Source organism: Nicotiana sylvestris, chromosome 2, assembly GCF_000393655.2.
Source record: "Nicotiana sylvestris chromosome 2, ASM39365v2, whole genome shotgun sequence".
In the NCBI taxonomy this organism is placed as follows: Eukaryota; Viridiplantae; Streptophyta; class Magnoliopsida; order Solanales; family Solanaceae; genus Nicotiana; species Nicotiana sylvestris.
The window spans coordinates 183,775,334-183,798,734 of NC_091058.1; the positions used below are offsets into that span (position 1 = coordinate 183,775,334).

At 37.5% G+C, this 23,401-nt stretch overlaps 1 protein-coding gene across 1 annotated transcript; it reads left to right on the forward strand.

Moving 5' to 3' along the window:
• Nucleotides 1-18,759: 18,759 nt before the first annotated feature.
• LOC104247116 (uncharacterized) lies at nucleotides 18,760-21,825 on the forward strand. The gene is made up of 3 exons (XM_070168368.1): nucleotides 18,760-19,517; nucleotides 20,797-21,094; nucleotides 21,508-21,825. Exons 1-3 carry the CDS (start codon nucleotides 18,873-18,875, stop codon nucleotides 21,576-21,578), a joined length of 1,014 nt encoding a protein of 337 aa, XP_070024469.1. The 5' UTR covers nucleotides 18,760-18,872; the 3' UTR covers nucleotides 21,579-21,825.
• The last annotated feature ends 1,576 nt before the right edge of the window (nucleotides 21,826-23,401 follow it).

Here is a 23,401-nt window from a genome sequence, read left to right on the forward strand (position 1 = left end):
CGACTCTGCTGGGGATCAAACCCAGAATCTCTGGTTCAGGGTTCAAGAATTCGAGCTTAGATGAATTGTTATAGTTGGATTTATCCATTATCTGATTTTGTTACATGTTTGGGCCTAATGGGCTAATTGTTGCTTTTACCGCTTTGATATTCTGTGAACTGTATATAAACTGCTACGAAACTCTTCCTCTCTCTGAATCTTCTAAATCATAGAGAAGTGTGCACTTCGTGTGACTTCTCTTCTATTAGAGTCATATCCTAAATTTTAGAACGAGGTTCGAACAAGTTGCAAAATCAGTAAAGCTTCTGTATTCCCGGTACGCTGCCCTCCCCCTCGGCTCGATGTCCGCTTGGGTAAGCCAGGTCTAGAACAGATAAACCCAGGTTTTTAAACCTAGTATAACAAAACTTCATGTTGGATCCCTAGTAGGAACGTTTGTTTACATCACGTGCACTTGACTTAGGGGACTCAACACAGGGGTTGGGTCCGTCTAGGACAGGTGTACCCAAAATAACAGACCATCTTGATGCATCCTATGTGCTACATGTTGCATTTATTCAAGGGTAAAATGGTCATTTGGCGGACCAATGATAGTTGAGGGCAAATGAAAAAAATGAAAAAAAAAAGAGGGTGAAGTGTGAAGATAAAGTGAGTGGGGCCTAATTAGTTTTCTGTCACATTTTTGTTAAGGAAAAAAAAAGAGCTTGAAAATTCAAAAAAAAAAAAGTTGCACTTTTTCATCATTTTCCGAAAAACCAAAATCAAAAAAAAGGAAAAAGAAAATCCAAAAAGATTTTGCATGTTTCATCATTTTTCAAAAAAAAAAAGACAAAAAAAATGTTTTCTCTATAATTAGTTGTTTTTTTTATTCTTGCCCGTATCCAATTTGCCCGAACTACGCAAACCTGATTCTCGTCTTTCGGGGCGTGATACGTAGGCAACCCACATAGGGTCCGGTCTTCCTAGTAAATCTGAGGTTCTTGGCTTTGCGGGGTCTTAGCCAAATTTTGCACTTCTAGCCACCTCTTGGCCAAATAAGTTATTTTGCAAAAATAGCCTCAATCATGTCTTGCATGTGTCTTAGGGAATGTTATTGTCTCACATAGTGTTGGTTTAAGTTTTCTCATACAGGTGTGGAGCTACTTACCGGAGTATGAGCATGACAGATACCCCAGGATCACTGGATTCAGGAGCTGCTCGAGGAGCCATTTTATGTTTTTGAGTCAATTGTTTTTGTTTTATTTTCTAGTCCTGTATAGTAGTATTTAGTCTTTTAGTTGATGCTAGAGTTTGTATTGTCTAGTTAAGTTTGCCTAGTCTTTTGTTTTTGCATTTGGAAATGTGTTACAAGTCAAAAATCCAAAAAAAAAAAGAAATTTTGCGTTTTATATTTTCGTTATAAGTTTTCTTTAGAATACTAATTCTAGAAATGAAAAAAAATTCCTTTGAGATTGTTTTTCCTTTAGGCAATTAATATCAAAATAAAAATTGTTTTTATATTTCCTTTACTATATTGGGACCAAAATTCAAAAGAAAAAAAGGAAATTTTTTTTTAGTACCTCTTTAAAAGTTTTCTTTAAGGTATTAATTTTAAAATCCAAAAGATTTTCTTTTGAGGCGTTTCCTTGGGAAATTAGTGAAAATGGGAAAAATATTTCTTTTTATTTTCATTAGAACTTTAGGATATTGTACATAAAAAAACATACTTTGTCTTTTGTTTATCATTAGAATTTTCCTTTAGGCAATCAAAATTGAAATCCAAAAACATTTGGTTTTATTTTGTTTATTGCTTATTTCGAAATTTTGCGTCAGGATGTCAAATGAAAATTCAAATACTTTGTTGTTGTTTATTCTTTAGATTTTCTTCCTAAAAAAAAGAATCAAAAAAAGGGGGGGTTTTCTCTTCTAGGATTTTCCTTAATAGAGTATTTGTTTCAAAAAGAAAAAAAAAAGAAAAAAAACATGCTCGTTAAGCTTGAGTTTAGAATAGGTTATAGAGCATTCAGTTTAGGAAATTCAAAAAAAAAATTGCTTCTTTTATTTCTCTTTTCTAATTGGAGTAGTCACTAAGGTAAAAAGGAAAAAAAATAAAATGAAAAAGAAAATGTTAGTTTATATGCTTTACTCTCGATCTTCCAGAACTATGCAAAGATCTGATTCATGATGCGTCATGATACGTAGGCAACCTACATAATGTTCGATCGAATCATTTTTTATTTATTAAAAGAAAAAAAGAAAAGAAAAAAAGGAAAAAAAAAAAGAGAAAGAAAAAAGGAAAAAAAGAGGTGAAAGAAAAGAGCGATAATCAGAAAGAAAAAGGGGAAAGAAAATGAGCGAGCTAAGAAGTGCGAGGAAAGAAAAGAAAAGAGAAGATTCAAATGGACAAATTGGGATGATGCCAAGTGATCTTATGACCCTCGAAGTCATTCTAGAACCGATAACTATGACTAGGTGCATTGCACGCAATGTGATATTTTAGCTGTTAATGCCCTAACGCTAACGGGATGACCCCATTTTGTTCCTTTTGATATCTTCATAGCAGAAAGGTGGTTGGTTTGTGGTTCTCGAAGTAGTAACTCCTCTCTACAACATAAAAGGCAATGGCAGACAACAACAGAACTGGGTTGGTTGATACTGGTGCCCGAAAGTAGTTGGTTGAACAGGACACTGGTTTGGCTGATGAGGTAAGGATGTTGAGACAACACATAACGGACATGTATCAGGCCTAGATGACTGGGAAGGCACCACCCCCGCCACCACCTAGCTTCTTAGATGTTTCCTTTACCCAAACTCCGGTCGGAGTGCCGGACGATTCCCCATACTCTCCAAATCCACCCGTTTATCACAGCTTTCCCAACCACCCTAGTAGCTCTATCACTCTTCCTCCAATTACCTCTCATCAAGATTGCCCTCCTATCATATCCACTATTCCCAACAATGAATATCCACTCAAAGCTCATGATGACCAATACTACCCCGTAGAGGTTGCCCGCAAGGTTCCTGACTCATACAAGAAGAGCCATCGGGATGAGCTTCATGTTGAACATGAGAAAGTCACAGAAAGAGAAGGGCGAGATGGGATACCCAGGAGGCTGAAAGGCATAGAACAGTCCATAAGGAACAAGCAAGGAATGGGAGACCAGGGTAGCATGGCTTGCAAAGAGCTATCTGTGTCCCCTGACGTTCGCCTGCCCGCGGGATTTAAAGTGTCACAATTTAACTTGTATGATGGGTGTGGAGATCTGGTATCCCATTTGAGGGAATATTGCAGTGAAATGAGAAGTGTTGGCGAGAAAGATGATTTGTTGATGGCGTATTTCAGTGAGAGCTTGACTGGGGCACCTTTGCAATGGCATAATCGTCAAGATGTTGGTAAATGGCCTACACTGGGTGACATGGCTCAAGATTTTGTTCGATACTTTCAATATAAATCAGGCGTTACCCCAGACCGCTCCTCCCTATCTAAAATGGAAAAGAAGCCGGAGGAAAGCTTTAGGGAGTTTGGGCTCAGATGGAGGGAGCAAGTTGCTCGAGTCAGTACCCCGATTGGTGAAGAAGAAATGGTTGAGTTTTTCCTACAAGCCCAGGGGCCCACCTACTCTAGTCATTTAATCCCGGCCTTGGGAAAGCCTTTCAATGATGTGTTAAAAATAGGGGAACTAGTAGAAGAGGGAATCAAGTCAGGCAAAATCATGAGTTGTTCGAAAGACATTCAGAACATCCCAGTAAGCTTGGGTGGAAGAAAGAGAAACAGAAAAGATGATCTGATGGACCTTCCTGCTCAACACTTCCAGCCTCGACATCATCCCCGTAGATATCCTTGTGTACCAGATGACCCTCCCCAATGCTACTTCTCTCCACAGAACTCCCAAAGTCGTACATCACTTTTCCAGTACCCAGCTCCACAAAATGCCTATCCACCCCCACGAGCCTACCGAAACCCCCTGGATCAGGTTTCCGGCCCAATCAAGCATTTAAGAATGAGAGGTTGCAGAAGAGGAAAACCTTCACTCCATTGGGAGAGTCATATGCCAGTCTATTCCAAAGGCTAGGGAAATTGGACATGTTGAAGACGATCTAGATAAAAATGCCAAACCCTCTTCCAAAGAAGTTTGATTTTTCTCAAAGGTGCGCATATTGCTCAGATGCCCCGGGGCATGACATAGAGAAGTGTTGGAATCTGAAGAACGCGATTCAGAAGCTTATTGATACAGGCGACATTGTCATGCAAAATCCAGATGCAGCAGACACTAGCCAAAGTCCGTCACCTGTGCATAATGAGACACATATGGTGGGTATGATTTATTTTGAAAAGGAATGTGAGAATTCTTCAGGGATCCTCGGAGGTCTACGTGCTACGAAGCTTTCAGCGCTATCAGAGGTTGATCCTAAAAACGAGCAGGTAAAGGGAACCCAAATGCAATCTGTTAAGAACAATGTGATGGATACTTGTGTAGGTCCTAGTATTGTTGATGCAGAAGTCAGTGGCTAAGATGTTGAGTTTGATGATTGGAAAGACACTCTTTTCTTGGTTAGCCAGGGAGGAGTTTTGGTGGTTTATTTTGTTGTCATTTCTGTTATCCGAGTTATTTCAGGGTTGTAATCCGGATATTGTCTTGTGACTCAAACCCTTCTATCCTTTTATTTTGCCTATTTTGTTTAGTCATAGGTGCCTGTTTAGTGTTGTCTAGGTTTGTAACCCCAGTTTAGTTTGTTTGTTTTGTTTTCCAAACCCTTTCATCATCTGTCTAATGCAATTTTCTGTTTTTTGTGATTTATAGTCATTTTCATTTAGTTTTCCTTTCTTTTTATAGTTCTTTTCATGTTGACTCTAGTGACATGGCATGCACGCGTAATTCTCAGCCTGATTTTAAAAGTCAGTTTAATCATGAAGCAATAAAATATTGTTGTAAATGTAGGGACATTTAAGGGAAATAAGTAAAGGCATTTTGAGATCATTTCAAGCCCAAATAGTGTGAAACTGGGGCAGATAGAACATAAAGAAACCTTATTAAAATGCATAATGCCGCATCAGGTTGAAGCTAAAGGCAAGTTTGCCCAAATTGACAGAGGTCGTTCGTGGTAATAAGAGTGAGGGTGTTGTCCAAAGGTGCTTTGTAGTTAACAGATGCAGAAGGCGAATGTGTGGATATGGTTATCAAATCTGGTACAATCAAAAGATAATACAAATGTTTTCCTTGGTTTGTTTAATTGTGCAGTTTGCACTTGGCATGTTTTGGAGATTGGAATGACGAAGGCATTTTGTTCTACTATCTAAATATTTTATCCTTCGTTACCCCTTTAAGTCTTATTTATTTTATTTCATACCCCTCTTTCGGAATCAGTAGCAAAGATCAGAAATGCAAGCATGAAAGATAAGTAAAGGAAAAAGAGAAAAGAAAAAGAGAGAAAAAGAAGAAGAAAAGGAAAAAAAAGAAGAAAAAGAGAAGAAAAAGAAAAAGAAAAAAACAACAAAACAACAAAACAACAAAAAGAGAAAAGAAGAAAGAAAAGAAAAGAGGAGAAAGAGGAAGAAAAAGGAAAGAAAAATCACAACAACAAAGTAATTCCTATGACATGAACCACGTTCGACCAGATTCCTTTTAAGGATACATAGGCAGTCTCACGGTTCGGTCCCATCAAAAATAAAAATCTAAAAGTCCCCAAGCAAGAAACCGAGGCAGAAGTTGTGGTTCTTGTAAGAAATCTGATTCCGAAAGTTGTAATCTTGAACTCAAATGAGTTGCTTTGAGCCTTTTGATACCCTTTCTTTCTAACCCCATCCAAAAGCCTACGTTACGGTCCAAAGAAAGACCTTCTGATCAGTCTTCGAGAGATGCCAAGGCGATCAAGTAGAGGTGAATCATATCAGGGGCAACACTCCGACCCAAACAAGGGAAATGAAAAATGAGAAAGTCTTATTGATGAAAACCCTCACGGGTACCGCAAGGCGATGAAAGCTGAGAAAAATCAAAATGAGAGAGTCCTATGGGTGAAAACCTTCACGGGCACCTTAAGGTGACGGTAAGTTGAGAGAAAGAACAAAATGAGAGAGGCTTGATGGTAAAAACCCTTCAGGCACTACAAGTCGAATAAGGATTGTGAGTCAGATTGGATAATTGAAGCATTGAAGCCCAATTTTACGGTTTAAGGATACAACAAGAGTTGAATATCAAACTTGCTTAACAGAATAGGCCTCAGGTGCATGTCATGGTCATTAGAGTTAGTATCCACATCTGATAGGTTTCTATTTTGTAGTTTCCTTGTTAGGAATCTTCTCTTTCCATTATCCTTTACTCTGTCCCTTTTGTCTTGTTTACTTCCTCTTCATAAGTCTGTTTGGTCGGAACAAGTAAGAAATGACTTCAAAATCTGCCACCAGCTTTCTAACTGCACAAAGATCTGGCTAGCACGTCATAGTGTCATAAGTCTGGTAAGAACAACAAACGCACTGAGTTGGTAACGATCAACATGCTTTGGGGTCCATGAGAAATACAAAGGTATGGTATATTTCAATTCGTGAATAATGCAACAGATAGAGGATGTTGGGTGAATGGGTCAAAGGTATTCTCTGTGATGAGATCAACAGAGAAAGTGGTTAATCAGTGACAAGCGAGGTCTTCCAAGCAGAAATCAAAGTTATCGTGACAAGTGAGGGAACAATAGACTTCAAGGCCAAGGCCAGTGATTTAAGCCAGGAAACAACAGCATGCGCACTAAGTGGATGGCAATTAACGTGCTTTGGAATTCATGAGAAACACAAAGGTGCAGTACATGTCAACACAAGAGCACGATGCAACAGATGGAGAGTGTTAGGTGGACGGATCAAAGGTATTTTCGGTGAAACACAAAGGTTGGTAAATGTCAGTTCATGAGCAATGCAACAAATAGAGGGAATTGGGTCTGAACGGAGAAGGGGTATTTTCTGTGATAAGGATGACAGAGAAAGTGGTTAGCCCATAAACAAGCAAGGTCCTCAAGTGGAAATCAGTTATCATGGGAAATGAAGGAGCAATCGCCCTCAAAGTCAAGGCCACAAACCAACCGCCACATTTTAAACTAACAAGATTTTTCTTTGATTGAAACAGGGGCAAAAAATTTCGTTTGTTTCGGAGAAACCCACCGTAAGGAAAGGCAAGCGCCAGACAGGTTTGACTGTAAATTTTCAGGACCCTCCTAGAAAATGGGACCTAGTTTAAAAATCATAAGTAGAAAAATCTAGCATAAATGTACCCCAAGGAATATAAGTTGGTTTCAAAGTTTGCATGTTTAAGATAGGATTCAATTAGGAGTTTTCAGGACCCTCTTGAATAATGGGACCTAGCTTTAAGATTGTTGTTAGATAACAAGATATAGCGGAAATAATACCTTTAGAAGATATAACTTAGATTTAAAATTCTCGTTTAATTAAAAGTTGTCAGGACTCTCCTGAATAATGGGACCTAGCTTTAAAATTTCCATTGGATAACAAAATTTAGCATAAGTTCTGGTGTAGGGTAATATAATTTAGCCGTAAAATTGTCACTCTTAAGATAAAACTTGACTTGTGATTTCCAGGACCCTCCTGCATAATGGGGAGTAGTTTAAGACCCTCTTAGATAACAAGATTTAGCAGAAGTCACACCTTTAGAAGATATAACTTAGATTTAAAATTGTCGTTTAATTAAGAGTTGTCAGGACCCCCTGGATAATGGGACCTAGATTTCAAATTCTTAGTAATATTTGGTAATATGATTCAGTTTAATACTCACATATGTGCCCAGCTACCAAACTGGGGCAGAAAATTTTCTTTGTTTTGTCTATTTTTGTTGAAATCAGGTACCCACTTGGAGAACAGGGAGAAGCAGTTCAAGTTCGGCAATCAGGCGCTCACCTGGAGAGCACGGGAATACATTTCAAGTTCAGAAATCAGGCGTCCACCTGGAGAGCACGGGAATACATTTCAAGTTCAGCAGTCAGGCGCCCACCTGGAGAGTACGGGAATACAATTCAAGTTCAGCAGTCAGGCGCCCACCTGGAGAGCACGGGAATACAATTCAAGTTCATCAGTCAAGCGCCCACCTGGAGAGAATGGGAATACAATTCAAGTTCAGCAGTCAGGCGCCCACCTAGAGAGCGCGGGAATACAGTTCAAGTTCAGCAGTCAGGTGTCCACCTGGAGAAAGGGAAAACATCTCAGAGTACAATTCGAGTTCAGCAATCAGGCATCTACCTGGAGAAAAGGGAAAACATCTTAGATTACAATTCAAGTCGGCAACAAAGGGATTTCACCGGGAGAATACAAGTCAACAAGGCAACAAGAGCCACAAGATCAAGTTTGAAGATATAGATAGAGCTTTTGTAATTCATAGATCATAGTTTAGTCTAACTTCTTTTTATTTTGTCAATGGTGTAATAAGGGGGTCAGTAAGCAGTAGCAGCAGCAGCAACAACAACAGTGAAATCACAGCTTCGTGGTAGTCCCAGCTAGCAAAACTTCCCGAACTACACTGACATGATTCCTTTTTAGCCAAGGATATGTAGGTAACCTCGGAAGTAGAGTGCGGTCAAATCTTTCAAAAAATGCTTCCCACGGAGTATTCAAACGGGAAAAATCGCTCGTATCCGCTCACTTTAGCTTTGCACAAAAACTCTTCGTGTTTCCGAGCAAAGAGGGGCAGTTGTGAGCACGTGATTTTTACCCTACATGAATTATTTCCATAAATTCAAGACAAAATAATTTTTCCCGTTGTTTGCAATTTTGTGGATTTTGGTGGCATTTTCCGTTAATTGATTGCATTTGTCTGTGCGTGTTTATTTTATTTAATTAATGAAAAATACAAAAAAAAAATATGTTGCATTTGAATTTAGGATTTAACTTGGTGTTTTTGAATTAAGTAGTAAATTGTTTATTTCATAAGAATTGGGAAAATCACAAAAATGGTATTTTTGCACTTTTATTTTTTAATATTGAATTTTGGTGGTTTCTCTACTTAATTTGGTTTTAATTAGAGTTAATTAACTTAATGTGTTAGGATTGATTTAATCTAGGATTTAGTTTGGGTTTTATTTGAGTTTTATTTTGGAAAGATTAATTAAAAAAAGAGAGAGAGTTTGAAAATAAATGAATTAATTTGGAAAAAAAAAAAGGATTTGAAGAGATAAAGTTTTGGGCTTGTTTTAATTAAAATCCCCAAGCCCAAATGAATTCCCCCCCCCCAAAACCCGACCACACCCGGTCCCAAACACAACTGACCCGGTTCGTCCCCCCGCTAAATTAAACGACCCCGTTTAGATTAGTCATTTGATCTGAGCCGTCTATGTTTTCTAATCCAACGGCTGTGAAGTGGGTTGGGGTTAGTATATATCTGTCCGAATTAAGCCCATCCCCCCAATCTCTCATCTCTCTCATTCTCATCTCAAAGACCAACCGTAGAACCCTAGAGCCGCCCTAAATCCCACCACCACCCACTGGAGGCGCCACCTCCAACCAACCTAAAGTAACACCATCGAACCCCCTCACCTTCCTCTTTCCAAATATCAACATAGCTCCCCTAAAATCCCCCTCAATCTCGTCGAATCTTAAATCTAAATTCAGAGTTTGAAGCCCCAAAAAGCCAAAATTGTTCTGCCTTTGATTCCATGGCTGCATGACCACAGGCGTCCGAGTTTTCAAGATTTTCGAAGTCTAGTTTGGCATAAGCAGTGTTGGTCATTTGTTCTTAACAAAGAACAAGCGGTTAACACCGATTGTGTTAAATTGAAGGTCCAATATTGGGTTTGAATGTGAATCGGTAAGTGTTCTTCATTTTTCGTGCCCTTATATGCCGTTTCATCTTCCTACTCCTTTCTTCTTTGTCTTCCCGTTTCTGTGGATGTTTGGAAAGTAGATAGAAGTTCAGACCTAGTTTTTCCTTTTTGAATAATTTAGTGTTCGTACTTGCTCCATTAGATTTTCAGTCATTTCTTTTCAGGTTTTAAATATTGTTCTTTGCTTGTTTTGTTATTTATGACATTTTTGATAATTAGCTTAATTTAGGCTTTGTTTATTCGGTAATTTGGTTAACTCCGGCTCCGTATTTAGTTCTAAAAGAAATCAATTGCTTGGTTAGATTTTGATGTTTGAAGTCATTTAATTGTTTCTCTTTTCTACTTCTCATTGATTTAGTTAAATGGGTTTCTGAGTTTTGTTCGGGCCTTAATTTCAATTCTGGCCTGTTCATTTGGGGTTTAAACCGTTGGGTCAAATTGACCCATGACCCGTTTGGTTGTTTGAAAGTAAAAAGCAGGGGTTTAAGGGGGTATTCTGGGTAATTGGCTTAGGGAATCTTGATGTAACTGCCTAAAGAAGCTTCTTAGAAGCTGGGGTGGGGGCTTATGTGAAAGTCGAAATTTTACACTAAGGAGGTCTAAGCAAAAATGAGAATTTCAAAAGGAGTAAGGTGCAAAAATGGAATACGTTGAGGCTGCCCTAATGCCTTGCCTTAAAAGGCACCTTTACTTGGTATAGAAGGAGATTTTCAAGAGAGAGATATCCTAAAAACTGAAACGGCAGAGCTTTCTTATAAAAATTATGAATTTTTGCATTATTAAAAACCAAAAACTTTGCTTCTGGTTTGGTATTTCTGATTCTTTATGGCAAAGAACTCTTGGAAATTGATAATCTTATTGCTGAAATAGAGAAATGGTTTAAGTAGCTGAACTGGTTTCAAGTTAGGTACTGGGAGTCACTATTTCATTGCCTGTTTCACATTGATTGTTTGCTGGTTTCTGTTCTGCCGTAGCTACAACTCCTTCACCTCTTTTCCCTTTCCATTTTCAGGTAAATGTACTTGAATCTCATCTCAATGTGAAGTCCAAATGAGAAGATGAAATGAGAAACAGAATGTTGAAGCATGATCTTAAGTTTATTTTCCTTCATGCTTGCTATTTTTCTGATTTACCTTTAATGCATATGGTGTTGGTTGTTGACAACTTCCTCTAAGGAGTTGCATTCTATTTATATTTAGCATAGAATGTAGTGTTCTGTTAAATTTTTTAGCTGGGTGACATTTCAATTATTGAGCTCTTATTTTTAGTTTTGTCTCTGAATGGTTAAGGGAGTTTGAAGGATAATACATATGGTCGGATCAATAATAAGTCATAGATCTTATTTCTCATGTTATTATAATATTCTTGTTGCTATGATTCACACAATTAAATATTTGAATGTTTTTGAGTCTGGATTGTGTAAAATCATGCTAAGAGAAGGGGAATTGGCTTATGTTGCTTTGAAGGGTAAATACCTGCGTTAATTTTCCTTTGGAAAACGTGTGAATTTGTTCCAAAGTAGAAATGGTAGCTGAGTTTAGGAATACCTAGTATCTGATTTGGGATTTAATTAATGAAAAAGGCAAAGGTATTTTTAGTAATGTAATATCATGTCTTGTATAGTTTTGATAGGATTGCAATTTGTATCGATTTTGTGTCCTCAATTAGGTCTGAAAGCTTGGGCTATAGACTGGCCCAGATGAAGAGTGTACCTTCTCACTACTCGTTTGTGAGCTTGAGCCTCTAAACTTCCATTCTTCACTAAGACTTGGGCTCGTTCAGACCCAAGCTTGAAGGCTTGATGATTGTATGCTTTATTGGTAGTTGGCTGGGCTCGATGCTAACCTCGTTCTTCAACATTGCTGATACGGAATGCATGCTAAGAGACTCGAACTCGTGTCTCCCCCTTGTTCTCTTCTTAACTCTTAATTAATTTGGGCTAGGAGGCTACCTAGAGCAAAGACGCAGGCCTTTCGTGTTGGGCCTGTTCCTTTCAGCCTTCAGATTATTCGATTTTTACACGAACCATTCATTTTTTATATATCTAAACTTGTTTCCATTTTCAATGCAAAGTTTCTTTCGGTAAAGATGTACTGAACGTGGGATTTAAAAATAAGAGGGGGTAGATTCTCAATTCACCTAATGTTGTTAGTTGGACTTCATTAATAATTGAGTTGGGCTTTAGTAAACAACTTTATTAGCCACTAGTCCCAATACCTCGAATAAGTTGAGGTGTGCCAAACTTAGCAAATATAGTTATGGCCCTTAAGAGTTTGATTTTGAATTTCCTTTAAAAATTGGATTTGAGGTGCGTCGTGCCGAATAAAATCTTAAAATGCATGGCCCTCACTTAATTAGTATTTTAATCCATAGAATTCAAGGCGCGCCATTTAGCGAATTTTCCATGGCCATCACAAAGTTAAAAATATGTAGTTGTTGTAGGCGCGCTATTTGAATAATTAATTTCCTTGAACTTGGGTGTGCATTTCATGTGACCCAAATCCCAATCTTGACAACGTTAAATAGAATATGTCTCGGACTGTGGGTGCATTTCATCTGACACGGTCCAAAGACGTATTTTAGATGACGTTGAAATCTTCCTTAAAATAATTAAAAGCGGTTTTAAAGTTAAAATGAACCATAGCCTAAAACATGTATTAAAATCAGATAATAGGCCAGTAATAACAGTTGAGCGACCGTGTTGGAACCACGGAACTCGGGAATGCCTAACACCTTCTCCCAGGTTAACAGAATTCCTTACCCGGATTTCTGGTTCGCGGACTATAATACAGAGTCAATCTTTTCCTCGATTCAGGATCTAAACCGGTGACTTGGGACACCATAAATTATCCCAAGTGGTGACTCTGAATTTTAAATAAAATAATCCCATTTCGATTGTCACTTTAAGTTGGAAAAAAACTCCCTTATACACCCTTACCCGGGGTTATAGTGAAAAAGGAGGTATGACACCGGTATGGATTCGGAGGTCCGTAGATGATTTTTGCTTAAATTGGCGAAAGTTAAAAAAGTTGAAGTTTGGAGAGTTGAGAAGTTTGACCGAGAGTTGACTGTATTGTTACTAGGCTTGGATTTTGATTCCGGAAGTTTGAATAGGTCTGTTGTGTCATTTTTGACATATGTGAAAAACTTGAGGTCAATCGGAGTTGGTTTGATAGTTTTTGGCATCGATTGTAGAAGCTGGAAATCCATTAGTTTCATTAGGTTTCAATTGGGGTGTGATTCGTGTTTTTGATGTTGATGTGATTTGAGGCTTCGACTAAGCTCGTATCATATTCTAGGACTTGTTGTTAGGTTTGGATGGGGTCTCGGGGGCCTCGAGTGAGATTCATATTAAAGCTTGGACTTAAAGGGATATTGTGGCTGAAGTTTGGTATCATCGCACCTGCGGAGGGAGTGGTCGCAATGTGGTCACCCAGGTGCGGATAAGACATCGCAGGAGAAAGTTTTGGGGAGATGGCCTGGGACCACAGATGCGAGGAAGATTCTGCACCTGCAAGGTCGCAGAAGCGGAATTGGCCAGGATGTCCTAGGGGCGCAGAAGCACTCTTGGCCTGCAGAAGCAGGAGCACACGTGCGCTTTTTTGGACCGCAAAAGCGGAGACTGTTGGGCTTGAGTTGAAACCGCACCTGCGATGGATTTTTTGCAGGTGCAGAGCCGCAACAGCGTCTGTTGGTCCGCAAAAGCAAAATATTGCTACGCGAAAATAGTGAGTTCGAGGGTTTTCCATTCATTCTTCATGTTTTGACCTAGAAAGATCAATTTGTGACGATATTTAGAGGGATTTTCAAGAAAATCATCGGGGTAAGTGATTCTAACTCGGATTTGACTATTATACGTGAATCCATCATTGTTTTTTTTCATTTAATTAGTGTTTTGAGTTGGAAGATTTGGGAAAATTTTGTGAAATTTCATAGACCGAATTTTTGGGATTAATAAAGCGATTTATGGTCGAAATTGGATTATTTTTGTATGGTTGGACTCGTTATTGAATGAATATTTGGATTTTATAAATTTTGTTGGGTTCCAAGATGTGGGTCAGGGGTTAACATTTTGACTTTTGTTAAACTTCTTAGCTTTATCGAATGGAATGGATTCCTATAGTTTGTATTGTTTGTATTAAGTTGTTTGTGGCTAGATCCGAGTCATTTGGAGACCGATTCGCGAGTCAAGGGCTTGTTGGAGTAGAGGTTTGCATAGTTTGAGGTAAGTAACATTTCTAAACTTGGTTCTGAGGGTATGAATCCCTTAAATATGTGTTATATGGTTGGTATTGAGATGAAGCACATGCTAAGTGATAGGCGTGTGGGAGTGCACCATGATAATTGTGACTCGGTTGTTTCCGTGGTACCGTGTAGTTGTCAAACCTTATTGTCATCCATGTAATCCATATGTAATAGAGTAATTAAGTTACAATCCATGTTAGAAATTATTTCTAGGCTATATGTTTATTTTATCGGGACCCACTGAGGTCATTTCTACTATTAATTATTTGCTTAAACTACAATGTTATACTTAGTCACATTCATTATTTGCATATCATATCTCAGTCTTTGTTATCATTCATTGTTACATCATGTTATCATTGTTTGAGATTATTGGCATGAGATTTGTGATCTTGAGAAACTAGAGAGATTGATGACTGAGTTGGGGCATGAGTGCCGGATTGTGAGTGATATTGATGAGATCGGACTGCGTGTCGCAGCAGGTTTGATTGATTCATAATGGAATCGGGTTGCGCGTTGCAGCAGGTATTATTGATTCATGATTGGATCAGGTTGCACGCCGCATCAGGTTTTATTAGCGGTTGGGCAGGATCCGCTCCTCCGGAGTCTGACCTACCAGCAGTGAGCACATGTATCATACAGAATCGAGGGATTAAGCGTGATGAGTGAGAGTTGAGACAGTCAATTGAATACTCTGATAGAGTGAGTACATGGGAGTATCATTGTGATGCATTTCATTTAACATGTTTATTTGTTTATATAGACGTAGAGATGTAACATTCCTCATACTAGCTATATTTGGCACATTTTACCCGTATTGAGATTAATTGTTGAATTTGAAAACATGTCTACATTTTCGTACTATGTATAAACTAATTATGAGATTTCTCTAAGTATTACTGCCATTTCCTATTATACATGTACTTATTATCTGGATTTGAATCTTTCCTTTATGTGCTGTAATTTTCTTCCTGTTTTTCCTAAGCTATTGCTTTTCGTTCATTCTTACTGTTTTGTTTACCTGCCATTCCTTTTTATCATTTCGCCTTCTACCTTATTTTTTATATCCAGTAAGGTCCTGACCTGACCTCGTCACTACTCTACCGAGGTTAAGCTTGGCACTTACTCGGTACCACTACGGTATACTCATACCACGCTTCTGCACATATTTTGTGCAGATCCAGGTACATCCTACTAGCCCCGATATCAGTAGAGTGTGTGCTACTGCTTGAAGACTTCAAGGTATATCTGTCAGCGTCTGTAGACCTCGGAGTCCCCTCTATCCTTACTATGTTGTCTTTTCTTTATTCTCTTAGATGCTGATGTATAGATATAGTTAGAACATTCCTTAGAGCTTGCGGCTTGTGACTACCGGGTTTTAGGAGTTGTTTACACTCCGAGTTGTGGATTTTTACTTGTACATGCCGAGCGACAGTTTTTCAGTTATATATTATCTGTTAAATATTGAGTTTTAGTCGTATTTCAATTCTTTTCTGTAAATTATTAGGCTTACCTAGTCTTAGAGACTAGGTGCCATCACAACATCCTACGGAGAAAAATTTGGATCGTGACAATTTTGTTCAAACACTTTGAGGTAATATGCATTTTTAGGTACAATTCTTTTTCATATTATTCAATTTACACTAAAATACCATTCTTTAATCCCCCTTTATTCTTTTACATACTATATATTACTGCATATATTGTGTCAAATATTTTACAATTCTTTATCTAGAACTCACTTTGCACTCAGCTTATCTTTTGCAATACGATTTTCTTGTCCACTTTACATATATTTCATACGAGTCAATATATTTTAATTATTTCATTTAAAAACATCAAAAATACTTGCATACTTCATCTGCAAATTATTCATTACATATTAATATCATCATTGTTCATTCTAGTACACGTTAATCATTCTTTTATTCTTTATAATAGTTGTGAGTATTTGCTAATTATATTTAAACCTTATGCCCCCTATTTGATCGAGTTCAGAGGAAGCACATTTTGTGGATCTTGAGGGAAGCCTAATACCTTTCCTTCGAGATAACTTTAATCCGTACTCAGAATCTCAACAGTTTCATAGACTGTAGTCGAAATGTATATTGTATAATGTAATATAGGTGTCCTAGTGTATCTTAAACATTAGGTGACAACTCTAAACTTTAATTAACCTTGTAGAGTACTATAAGTTGTAGTTTGTTTTGTCTTGTGAAAAATAGGGTACAATAATTACTACCAAAGTTTTATGACGATCCATTGGATTATCCAGCCATGCGTGTCATTGACATTTTGCCTTCAGAGATGTTTAATACAATATTGGCTTGATTGTTGACTCTATCATCCCAAACAAGTCTGCATATTGCGTTAATCCTAAAGTCCATATATAAAATATCCATGAACAAGAAAAAGTATTACCTATAAAGGAGTGGATAATGGAGGTCCATATACTAGAGAAACAAGATATCTTAACATCGTAAATATATATTGCTATCATCAAAGGAACTATTGGTGAATAAACAATGCAATTGATGCATTCTCAAGAAGAACGTTGATCTTCATGCTTAAGTCAAAGCTAGACATAAGGTTGGTTAAGTTCCATGAAGTTCTAATACCAACAATTTCATATCATAAGTTGAAGTTAGCAATCAATATAGAAAGATTACATGGAGAAGACTATGTAAAAAATGGGAACTTAGAAAACGGGATTTAGTTCGAACACATGCTAAGTTTGCTTACAACGTGAAGAAGCTCTATGATAAACTAGCAAAATATAACTTAAAACCTCATAATCATTGGGTCCCTATTTTTTTTCATTCCTCCTTGGGAATCTATTCTTACTATAGCAAATCTTGCGCCATCTATGGAAGCTATTAGACTCGAGGACGGGTCCTTTTTTACCGGGAGAGAATGATGGAAGATCAAGAATCCAAGAAATTCAAGAAGTCCAAGAATCCATTCAATATTAGAATTTCTTTTCCATGAAGATTATGATTTCTTATTTCTTATTTTCTAGTAATTTGATTCTTGTTTTAGTAGGATTATATTTATAGTTCTAGTCAAACTAGGATTGTTAGTTGGTAGTCCATTCCTACTAGAATTCTTTTTTCTATTTTAGTTAGGATAGATTTTCGTAGCCTTATTCTTATTCTTGTTTAATTAGGATTAGTTTTCCTTAACCTTATTAATTTTACTCATTAAAGGGCTCAATGTGCTGAAAATAAACATGGGTGATTAGTTTTTCTAAGCTCTTGCTTCAAAAACGTGATTTACCATTTGTTTCATTGTTCTTCCTTTATTCAATGCTTCTTACAATCTTGCAATCTTGCAGGACTGAAAAACGTGTGAGTGAGATTTCTTTTCATTTTATATTCTTCTAATGTGAATTTGAAGAACGTTTGTGCTAGTTTTGTGAAAAACTTTAGCGGGATGCTTTTATTTTTCTCTCTTCTTTTTGTTTGAGCGGTGCAAAATCTTGAAAGTACATCAGTCTCGTACTCATACTACACTTCTGCATATTTTATGCAGATCCAGACATTGGCACTGACAGACTTTACGAGGGAGCCTAGTAGTTGTTAGAGGAGACTCAGGTAGTGCTGCATGATCGCCAACAAATCCTTGCAGTCCCCTTCCCCTATTTTCATACTATTATCTTTATTCAGACAGTGTTGCATTATTGAGAGATTCTATTGTATCTTGTTTTAGAGCTCATGACTTCTTACTACCAGATTTTGAAAATTTTGATGTTGTAGTATCTATATACTACTATTAGTTATTGAAGTCTTACTTTGATATTTATGCGATTTCTGTTATATTTCACCCTGATTATGTTGGTTTGCTCTATATTGGATATTGACTTACCTACACATAGGGGTTCAGTGCCATCACGACTGTTGGTGAGATTTTGGATCGTAATAATGTCTAACACAATATACTCATAAAACGATTACATAAATCGAAAATTTGAATCTTCCTCTTCAAATGCAAAAATAAGGCAATGCAGCGATAAAGATGAGCTAAGACAACAATGAGGATGGAGGAAGTTTGGAAAACTAAGATTTGCTCTAGCTATGAAGCAAAATTGAGGTCAATCAATGGGGATTTTTTCCGGAAGAATTGCTAGGGCACGCCGAAAGTAGGGGATTTATGGAAGGAACTAATTTAGTTTTTTTTTTAATTTTCCAAAAAATATATATTTATTTATATTTTTATTCAAATTATATTTTCCAAACTTTGGTGGTGGACAGAACACACATTTTCACTTTGTTAATCCTAATTCTCCTTAACCTATAAAACGGGCCATTTTGTAAAAAAAATTATTCCATCCGTTCCAGTTTATGTGAACTTATTTCCTTTTTGGTCCGTTCCAAAAAGAATGATCCCCTTTTAAATTTGGGAATAATTTGACTTAAACTTCCAATTCTACCCTTAATGAGAAACTTTTCTAATCATACAAATACTCTGTACCCTTTTGACTTGATTAGGAGCATACATTCAAAAAGTCTTATTTTTTCTTAAAATTCGTGTTAGTTTATCAATTGAGTTGATAAAAAGGATTGATTAGCCGAAACTCCCTTGATGCATAGTGGAAAGAAAAATGCCTTTGGTTATCTGGTAGGCAAAGTTGAATTCTGCTGGAAAACAAGACCTCCATGAAGGAAATAACTAATAGTTCGAGTACCACATAGCTACAAATCAAAACTTGTACATTTCTAACAATCACTCAGGGACCATAATGTCATATGCTCGTCTAATTATGGTCCTCCCCATTCCTTAAAACACGATTTCATTCCTAGGGTTTTACACAAACCTCTCTCTCTCTCTCTCTCTACACTATGAGTCTAATTGCAGGCTCATACGAGCGCTTCATATGGGGATTCAAGTTGAGATCCCCAAAAGACGATCAAAAGTACGAACTAACCCCACTCTTCTCCTTCCCCTCACACCTCTCACCAATCAAATGCACAGCCGTCGCCGGCTCCGCCGCAGTGTCCGGCGGCGCCGATGACACAATTAAAATCTACGACCTTTCCACTTGCTCTGAAATTGGGTCCCTCCACCAGTCCGCCACCATAACTTCACTTTCCTTTCTTACCCCTCCTTCACTCTCCTTCCCTCGTAACCTAATCGCCGCCGCTGACGACGGCACCGTATCGATATACGATGCCGACCCATTTGTTCATTTAAAAACGATGAAAGTTCATCGTAAGGCGGTGAATTCTGTGTGTATTCATCCGTCGGGGAGGTTGGCGTTGTCTGTCGGAAGAGATGAATGTATGGCTATGATTAATTTGGTTAGAGGAAGGAGAAGTTTTTACTGTAGGTTGGGTAAAGAAGCTTCTTTGGTTAATTATAGTGATACTGGTGAAAAGTTTTATATGGTTATGGATGACAAAATTTCTGTACATGAATCTGAAGATGCTAAAATTGTTCTAGAGCTTGATAATAAGAAGAAGGTGCTTTGTGCCACTCCCGGGACGGTGAGTTTCAATTGAACTTTGCTCAATTTTTGTGGCGGCATATGCATTGATTATTTGGTGTGCGCTCATCTACTTGATTTACTGATTATCATTCTTTTAGTTTCTAAAGTGTATTGAACTGGACTAATGCCAAAATTATTCACCATGGTATCCCGTACCTATCTTTTCTTAAGAATTGTTTAGGGGGTGTTGGAATGTTTTTCTTCATTGATTTGTCTTTGTCACCTCAATGTTAGCATAATGATGCGGTCGAGGAAGAAGAGGTTCTACCAGTAGCTAGTAGAATAGCCATGGCTACTGGATTTTGTTTGCAAATAGTACCAGATTTTTCCGTCTGTGGTGAGAGCATGTTGGTGGTGATATTGGTTGTTATTACTTTTTAAACCAAATAGCCATCAGAGAAGCTTAGCTAGCTAGTTGAAGTCCTCAACTGAACTTTTCAGAACACAGTATGTTGCCTATATCTGTCGCCAGCAAATCCTGTCACTTCTAGTTCCTCGTTTCCCCATTGATTGAGCACATTCTAATTTTTGTTATATAAGTTTCCAGGTGTCATATAATAGGTTAATTGAGAAACCCAGGACTAGGCTGGAATTTTTTAAGCTTGAGAATTTGAGATGGGATATTGTCAAACCAAATAAAAATCAGATATCATGACCCAAAAGAATAAGATTGGTCTCAGGAAGCTCCCCACTTTGCATGTTGTCTTAGGTGTCATGCGTAGTGCTTTACTTGTGGTTAAATAGATACCTGCTACACTTTATGGGCCGTGTGCAAGTTCCTTACATATTTACAAGTTACAAATGCAGTACCTTATTATATATCTAGAAATGAGTCTCTCCTGTGTCTTTTTCCTGGTCAATTCATCCCATCATTTTTATTCTACAATGCTGGTAGTCGAGTCAGCTGTCAAGGACCTCGGCTTATCCACATGGTACTTGCTACTTTTCACGGATGCGGGTACTAGGTAACTTTGTCCATCACGACTTAAAAAGATAGGAAGAATTTACCAAACATTTTTTTGTCACCGATTCCAATTTCATTAACCACTAGACCACACCTTGGGGTGCTTCTTATCCCATCCTTTTTTCCATGCATGTTGTACATTCTTTTTATTTTTTCTATCATCTTGGGATTGGTTTCCTACCAACTTACTTTCAAAGCACGGGGCAAATATTTTTGATTTATATATATTTAATGGAAAGATTAGTTGAATGCCACAGCTTTTTTTCTCCAATTCTTTGATTTACTTCTTGAAGCTGAAAGGGATATTTTACAGCATGGTATTTTGTTTACTGGGGGAGAGGAGCGCAATATTAAAGCTTGGGACATAACTAGTGGGAAAGTTGCATATAGCATTGAAGATGCACATTCCACCCGTGTGAAAGGCATTGTTGTTTTATACAAAAACAATGATGGGGATGCTGAAGATAACCAACACATAGTAGCATCCGCATCATCAGATGGGATCATACGTGTTTGGGATGTTCGCATGACTATGAAAGAGAAGCCAATTCCACTGGCTGAGGCCAATACAAAATCCAGGCTGACATGTCTTACTGGATCGTCCATCAAATGTGAGTTTTTCTTTTCTGTTTTTCCCCCCTCTCCCTCTGAATGTTTACCTAAGTTTAGATGATTCAGATAGTCACTGCTTTGGCTGCTAACTGTTTGATCAGTTGAACTTTTGTGCTCCATCCTTTTGTGTTTTACTTGCTCATGAGAGAAAAATGATTGTAGAATCCTTTAATGGGTATTCTTTTAATTTGCATTTTGTCGTAATGCAAAATGGCTATGTTATCAGTCTATCATTGCAAAACTTAAAATTGCCGTCAAATTTTATTTCTTCGTTTAGCGGTATTCGGCTGGAAAAAGAGTTACAATTGGTCCGTTGTAAACCATAGGCGAGACTAATATAAATTGCATTGAATTTCTTCCTAGCTGCATGATGAAACACTTCACTGATTTTGTTGTCATTGTCATCTTTCAGCTGTGAAAAGGCCACTGGTAGGAAATACTGCATCAAATGGACAACTCCTCGATGCAGGTGAAGAATCCTAGTGCTGTAATTGCTAATAACAATCACATAGTTTGTCTGCTGTCTTTTTACTTTAATATTTTCCCCTTTGAAGTTGTTGGAATCGTATTAATTTTGTTAGCTAAAGGCGGATCAATCAATATATCTTTCCTGGCTTTTTGGCGGAGATCAAGTAGAGGTGGATCAGTCCATATATTTTATGATTCTTGTAATACATGTATGATTTTAACGAGCAGTTCTCCTTATATTTATGTTTTGGTTACTTTCGTATCTCCCCTGTTAAGGTCTTCCCTGCACCGATGGGACGTTAATTAAGCATTTTTGTGTGCATATGACTGCAGTCTGTTGTAGTTTAGCTCTTCTCCAAATTTCCTACTAATTCACAGTATTTGGCTGGAATTGGCCTCTGATTACCCTTGTGGTCTCACTTCAGCGTGTTATGTTTGGTTATCATGTGTTTCTACTCTCAAGGAAACATCAATTTACACCTGAATACTTGCAGTATGAGTAATTATATTCATTGTGGAATTCATGATATGCTATGATAAATTTGGTGCTCGGCCCGTGTAAGTTTTAACTTATGTTGCCGCTGCTCAGTAGTATACTCTTAAGTGCATGACCATCCATCTGTGATATATCAACAATTATTAACTAGAACTCTACACAAGCAAACCCCGGCAGAAACCTGTGCTGAACAAGTTGGTACCTAAAATTAGGAGTCTTTGCCTCTTCAAAAATTAGGATTAAGTCAATCCGTTCTTAACAGCTTAGCTTCAAAGCTCATTAAGACCGTACTAAACTATGGGTTCGAGTCCTTTCTTACTACCTTCCTAAAGTTACAAGAATCATAACACATCCTACGCTCGGAAAAGTCTCCGAATGGAATGCAAACTTTTTTAAATTACGTTAATATAGGCTTTAAAGAAAATGTTCTCGAAATTGCACATATCATTCCTTACAATTTCTGGATATCATTCACTATATCCTTTGAAAGTTTTAACCAAAATTGTCCCTTTTCTATTGAGATAGGTTTATTTTTGTCCTTTAAATATACTCTAGAAATGCGCTAGTAAACTATAGAGAAATCACTGGAATGAGAGAGATGTGAGTGTCAATTATACTGTTAGCATATTCAAAGAGTGCTTTCCGGAAGATGGAGAAGGAGGGAATGCACTTACAGTATCTCTCATATTCACCTGCCAAGACATGACAACTTACAGTATCTCTCATATTCACCTGCCAAGACATGACAGATTGTAGACAGTCAGCTCTGTTACAACAAAGTGAGCATCTTTAGTCCCTTAAATTTTTTAAAGTGAAGCAGTTTTGGTCTAGATAACAAAATGAGGCTAACTTGGGGTTAAAACTACGGTTGTGCATCTCACGTACAGAGACCAACACAAAACCTTTTCTTCCATTCTCCGTTATTCACAATCACTTGAATTTCTCTCTTTTGGAAACAAAGGAGAAAAAATGAAACTTCTCCATGGGAATTTTTCTGTAGCCTACCTTCATAGGCTCAAGAGCCATGCCAATTCATTATTGCTCTGCATGTTATATTCTTATTCTACTAGTTCTTTGAATTTCTTTATGATCTTACTTTGATAATTTGAATGTTCTTCACATCCTTCTCCATTATTTGAATTTTGTCTATTCACATTCATACAAAATTTTGCAGATATTTCTATTTAACCCATCTTCTTTTATTTCTCCAACGAGCTCTAAACGTGTTGGCTTCCACTTTTCAATACACCAACAAAAATAATTGGGAAAAAGTACTATTTCCAAGAAACCAAAAAAAGAAGCAATAAATCTCTGAAACCTCAAATGACACAAAAGTTATATA